Source organism: Mauremys reevesii, linkage group 15 (genome assembly GCF_016161935.1).
Source record: "Mauremys reevesii isolate NIE-2019 linkage group 15, ASM1616193v1, whole genome shotgun sequence".
NCBI lineage: Eukaryota > Metazoa > Chordata > Testudines > Geoemydidae > Mauremys > Mauremys reevesii.
In genome coordinates, this window is record NC_052637.1 from 5240747 (window position 1) to 5246746 (window position 6000).

General features: G+C 50.0%; 1 protein-coding gene and 1 long non-coding RNA gene across 3 annotated transcripts in view; one reads left to right on the plus strand and one right to left on the minus strand.

The window, feature by feature from the left end:
- The window catches only part of LOC120383986 (butyrophilin subfamily 1 member A1-like), a 27806-nt gene extending 25267 nt beyond the window's left edge, over positions 1-2539 (plus strand). Inside the window, exon 10 of the mRNA XM_039502321.1 lies at positions 1592-2539. Coding sequence (XP_039358255.1) covers positions 1592-2151 — 560 coding nt within the window. The 3' untranslated portion in view covers positions 2152-2539. The remainder of the gene's footprint in view (positions 1-1591) is intronic.
- LOC120383994 overlaps positions 1-3416 on the minus strand; it is an 11411-nt gene extending 7995 nt beyond the window's left edge. Inside the window, exon 1 of one of the 2 annotated variants that reach the window (XR_005588579.1) lies at positions 3337-3416. This is a non-coding gene — a long non-coding RNA (uncharacterized LOC120383994). Of the gene's footprint in view, positions 1-1533; positions 1579-3336 lie in introns of those variants that run through there. The other variant, XR_005588580.1, reaches the window with a different exon arrangement.
- Between the last annotated feature and the right edge of the window lie 2584 nt (positions 3417-6000).

A 6000-nucleotide genomic window follows, 5' to 3' on the forward strand; every position in this document is an offset into this window, starting at 1 on the left:
TACACTTCCTTCATATTCTTTCATTGAATGTGTGTCTATCACTGGTATCACAGCAATGTCATTATTCAAATAGTAACGAACTACAGCATTACATTACCATGAATTACAGTCTGTTAAAATCGTTACACTCAGCTACAAGCTGCCTTCACTGACATTCCTGTGTAAAGACACTGTGTTCACTCTGTGCCTCACCCCGGCTTAGGGCCTGTTTGGGAGCTGAGGGCCAGGGACGGCTGTGGGAAGAAGGTGGATGGGACTCACAAGCAGTGGGGAGTCTTTCCCCGCTCCTTTCTTCTGTTCTCCACTTCCTTCCTATCGCTCTCCCGGCCCCTTTCCCTCCCTCTTGTTTCTTCTCTAAGTCCTTGCTCCCCTTCCTGATGTTTCCCCCTTCTTGCTTCCAACCTATGTCCCTTTATCCATCTCGCTGTTCCCCACCTCCTGGGGGCTCTGTCTAGTGCCCGCTCCCACCCACACACTCAAAGCAGCAGAGGAGGTTCCCCCTCCTCGAGTAGGGAGGGTGGCCCAGTGGTTAAGGCACAGGCCTGGGGCTCAGGTGTCCTGGGTTTGGTTCTCTGCGCTGCCACTGACTCCCTGCTTAGCCTTGGGAAAGTCACTTCACCTCTGGGTGCCCTAGATCCCACCTGCCACATGGGGCTAATCCTGACCCTGCCTCCGAGGCTGAATCCCTTCATGGCTGTGTGGTGAGGGGGGAACTGGAGATACCAAGGTGGGTACATTTGGCTGAATTTCTCCATAGCCGGAGAGTGAAAGCCAGCCCTGCACAGGGGGCACGGGAGAGAGAGGGGCTCAGGCCAGCTCCGCACAGAGTGGGGTCGGGGCTCCAGCCCTGCAGCTTCTGCCGCTAGGGTGGCTGGGGCTCCCGACCCAGAGACTTCAGCCCCACATGTTCTGCCAGAGTCCAGGGCTTCTCCTCCCCCCAACCCTCCCACCGTGGCTTCTGCCCCACCCACCCTCTGCTCCCTGGTGCTGCCCCTCCTCTGCCGTTCCTCTCCTCACCCCACTCTATCCCGACATCAGCCCCTCCCCTCTCTCTGTTCTGCCCTCCAGTGACCACCCCTGCCCTAGCCAGCTCCTCTCCCGCAGGTTCCTGCCTCACTCTGTCCCCCTGGCACCTGCCCATTCCCTTCCCACCCCCCATGCTCCTGGTACCTGCCCCACTCCTCATCCCCCCACTGGCACCTGTCCCTCCTCTTGACTCTGATCTGCCCCTCTGGAGTCCACCCCTCTTCTCATTTCCCCTGCCCCTTGGGCCCCCCCTTCCCTTACACCCCTTTGCCCCCTGCTACCCCCGCTTCCTTTGCTTCCCTGTGCTCCCTGGGGTCTGTCCCCTTCTTCTTGATGCCCATCCCTCCCCTCACCCCTGGAATCTGCCCTCCCCTTCGCCATCCCTCTGCTCCCCACCTTCCTGTCGTTCCCCTCAAGTTTTCTCTCATGGGCAGACAGGGCCCCAACTCTCCTTAAAGGGCAAGACTCCCCCACCACAGCAATTAATGGGGATGCAGATTAATTTACCTTTGATCCCAGTGACCAGCCCCTGCCTCCGGCCCTGACTCTGTGTCTCTCTCCCCAGTGGACGTGACTCTGGATCCAGACACGGCAAATCCCCAGCTCGTCCTGTCTGAGGATCGGAAACGTGTGAGATGTGGAGGCAGACGCCACGATCTGCCCAACAACCCTGAGAGATTTGATCCTTGTCCCTCCGTCCTGGGTGCTGAGGGGTTTGCGGGCGGGAGGCATTACTGGGAGGTGGAGGTGGGAGACAAGACAAGATGGGATCTGGGGGTTTGTAGGGAATCTGTGAGCAGGAAGGGATGGGTCACACTCACACCTGAGGATGGATTCTGGGTCGTGTGGCTGAGGGAGGAGGAATACAAGGCCCTCACCTCCCCCTTGACCCTCCTCCCCGTGAGCGTCAGGCCCAGCCGGGTGGGGATTTTCCTGGACTATGAGGCGGGCGAGGTCTCGTTTTACAATGTGACTGACAGGTCCCATCTCTTCACTTTCACTGGCACCTTCTCCGGGACGCTCCGCCCTTATTTCTATCCTGGTGTCAACACCTGGGGTACAAATGCGACTCCCCTGAAAATCTGCCCGGTCCCAGCTCAGACCAAAGGGAATCTCTGTCCCTGACTGTGACACCCACGGCACAGACTGGCTCCTCCCAGCCCTGCTGCTCTTCTCACCCTCCCCTCTGCCAGTGGTGGGGGCCAGTTACTGCAGCAACTGGACTTTCTGTGCTGACCGGACGCTGCCAGTTTCCCTTTTCAACTGGAGCCTCCAATCAAAAACCAGATACCTGGGAACGCCCAGCCCCCACCTTTCCCGTCCCCTGCCTCAAGGGTAGCAGATGGTGGGGGATGGGGTCAGAATTTTCTACCCCTGAGCAGAGTCTGAGGGAAGGCACATCACATGGCATTGCTAGGACTCCTTTTTGTTTTAACCATGATGTGTTATGAACGTTTTCAATGTCATAATTCAGTTTTGAAGATTTATTCACAATATGCCATTCATGCCATGTGCCCTAAACTTACCTTGATTATTTGAAAATAAATACCCTAAAATTATCTTTTGATGGATTCATTTGTGGTTTTTATCTAGTCTGCTTGTGTCTAGGTGGCATGGGCTGCTGAAACTATTTTTCCTAGATAATTTCCCCCTAAACTTTCTTTCAGAAATATCTGTGTTCCTTTCCCTATTTCTCACTGACTTATGTGTAATTACTGTGGTTTCTTATCCAGTCTTATTGTGTTATTACATGGGAAAAAATGTTGGCAAATAGGTTAATATACAACATGGTTTTTACTATCTGGCAAGACACAAAAATGTGTTGTCACTCACAATTTGCAGCATGAAGTGTCATGAAGAGATTGCAGGCAATGTTCAATTTTGAATTTCTAACTCTGAATGGGCTCCCCCATCAGTTCCTGCAACCCCTGGCTGGCAGACCTCTGTGTGAATTAAACATCATGCAGTCTGCCAGGGAACTTCCACTGTGTCTCTTTATGGTGCATCACAACATAGCAGCAGTTACAAGGAGCCCCATCCTGCTCCCTGATTCAGACTTTTATACTGCTGCTTTCTGCTCAGCACTGAGCTAGTGACCTCATCAGGCTCCCTACAGGTGCAAGTGATCCCCTCTGCCCTTCCAAACCCAAACTGCTCAGTCCTTCCTCCTCTAACTGCACCCGGTGCTCTCAGTGACCCGGGTGCTGGCTTCCAAAGGGCTCAGTTTGTAGCTGCTCACAGCCCCTGTCACGCGGCCATGAGTGTGTCATTGACCATAGAGTGGAAATAACACCAGATGGAAACTGTTACCTCATTATTCAATTCAGGACCTAGATCTGCCAGTGTCTGCTCTGCACAGCCATGGTGATATTGTGATGGGCAAGGCCAGATGGCTACAATAAAGTAGTGAGGAACAGGTGTGTTAGCTCCAAGCTAAACAAATCCCTGGTAACATGGTAACCAAATGGCAGTTGCTCCAGGTTAATCAAGACACCTGGGGCCAATGAAGATCCTTCTAGAAGGCAGTGGAGATAGCTACATTGATTGGGACACCTGAAGCCAACCAAGGGCTGGCTGGAACTAGTTAAAAGCCTCCCAGTTACTTAGTGAGGGGGTAGGTACTAGAAGTGAGTTATGCTGTTGGATGAATGAAATACTACAAAGCCATATCAGGTGCAAGGAAGGAGGCTCTGAGGTAATGGTGAAGGAGCTATTGAGTGGAGGCTGCTGTGAGGAAGTGGCCTAGGGAATTGTACATGTCCTATTTCCAAAAGGTCAGCTACCATAGCTGCTAATTTTTAGGATCCCTGGGTTGGAGCCCAGAGTAAAGGGTGGGCCTGGGCTCTCCCATCTCCTCCCAGATTAATCACTGAGACTGGGAGACAACAGAGACTGTGTGAGGGAGGGTTGCTTCTCCTCACCTCTCTTGTTGGTTTATGATGAAAATGGCTCAGTAAGCTGTGACCCTTGCCCGCAGAGAGAGAAGGGCTATGTGGAGGGTCACAGTGAGCCTCTGAGGCTAGCAAAATCTGCCAGGAAATGCAGGACCCACAAAGTCAAGGACAGAACTTTGTCATAATGTATAATTTTACATGTCTTCTTCTTGACCTCATGTGCTGTCAGAGTTCTAAGTGGAAATTCTTCTACCTATTTTGAAAAATCATCTGTACCTGTCAGTACAAACTGGTATCACTTCTCTGGTACTGGATAGAGCCTGATTAAATCTGCTTTCAGCAATTTCCAGGGATTAACAACCTATGTGCAAGGACACAGGCTAGAGTTCTCATTTGGATCTTTCCTGTGACACTTTTATTATAATCCCAAATATAGTAAGGAAAGTAAACATGATAATGTGGTTGTGACATTTCCCTCTAGTGTTGTCTGGACCAATGATCTGCTAGGTCACTCCAATCCTTGACTCTGGGGCAGGGCCTGCTCTAACATTTTTGCTGCCCCAAGCAAAAAAAAAAAAGTGCTGCCTAAGTCCCTGCCCCGAGTGCCGTGTGGGGCTGCCCAAAAACAAACTCTGATCGCCGCCCCCTCCCAAGGTGCCGCCCCAAGTACGTGCTTGGTAGGCTGGTGCCTGGAGCCAGCTCTGCTCTGGGAGCCAGCCTTACCCTGCTCTGCTGTGAGAAGCCCTGCTCCTGGGCTGTTCACACACAGCCTCTGGCATGGAAGCTGCTCCTTGGCTTGTGCAACCAAATGACACTAGCCAATATCTCCAATCCCAGATGCAATCCTAGGAACCTCCATCTTGCAGTGTCCAGGTATTCCTGATGTATGCTGCAAGCTTATATGAGTTCATCAATTTAACAAAGCAATTGATATGTGCCAGGCTTGTTATCCCAAGGGGAGTCTCTGACATGCTTCAAACCAAATGCACAGGTTCAGGTACAACAAACAAACAGATGTATTAACTACAAAGATAGATTTTAAGTGATTGCAAATCAAACATAAGTTGGAGTTGGTCAAATGAAATAAAAGTAAAATGCATTCTAAGCTGATTTTAATACTTTCAATGCCCTTACAAACTTTGATGCTTTTCACCACAGGCTGGCTGGTTGCCCGTCAGCCAGGCTCTCCCCTTTGATCAGTGCTTCAGTCACTTGGTGGTGATGTCTGTGGATGGAGGTGGAAGAGCCTGGCAAATATCTCTCCTTTTTATCATGTTCTTTCTTCCCTCTTGGCTTTGTCCCCCACCTCAGGATCAGGTGAGCATTACCTCATCGCCGTCCCAAACTGACCAAATGAAGGGGGGTGATTCAATCCAGAGTCCAACAGATCCTTTGTTATTGCCTAGGCCAGTGTCCTTTGTTCCTGTGAGGCTAGGCTGGGTTGGGTTGGTCTCATACATGTCCTGATGAGGTGTGAACTGCCCCTCTGCTTTGGGGGAGTTTTTGCCTGGGCTTGCTTTAAGCCATGAGGGCACATTTTCAGCCTCATAATTATATATACATGAAATTACAACCCGTAACATTACCATAACAACAATGCTCAGTATACCATGAGCTTGTCAAAGACACCCGACATGACAAACTGTTCATTAGATACCCCACAATCATATTATAAGGATGAACATGGGGATGTAGGGTGTTCCCACGAGGTACAGAACGTTGCAGTGGGTTCTATAATAGTTGTCTCCACACAGTCAGAATCTAACTTTTGGTGTTTTCAGAAGTAAATAAATACAGGGCAAACTTCTGCAGCTGAAAACTTGCATAAATACACTGTTGAGTAGGTTATTAAATTAGCCTTTGGTGCATATTTTTTATTCTTTCACTTAATGGCCATGATTTTGTTTTATTTATATAGCTATTTTCAGTATGCCATATTTCGGTGTGTTTACTTGCTTGAGCTGTTAGAAAGGATGATAAAATACATGTACTCCAAGGGCAGTGTTAATCTTGTTATTTGATTTCATATTAAATAACCATCTTAAGCTGGGCACCTTAATTTTCCCTTGTTTTAATCTTC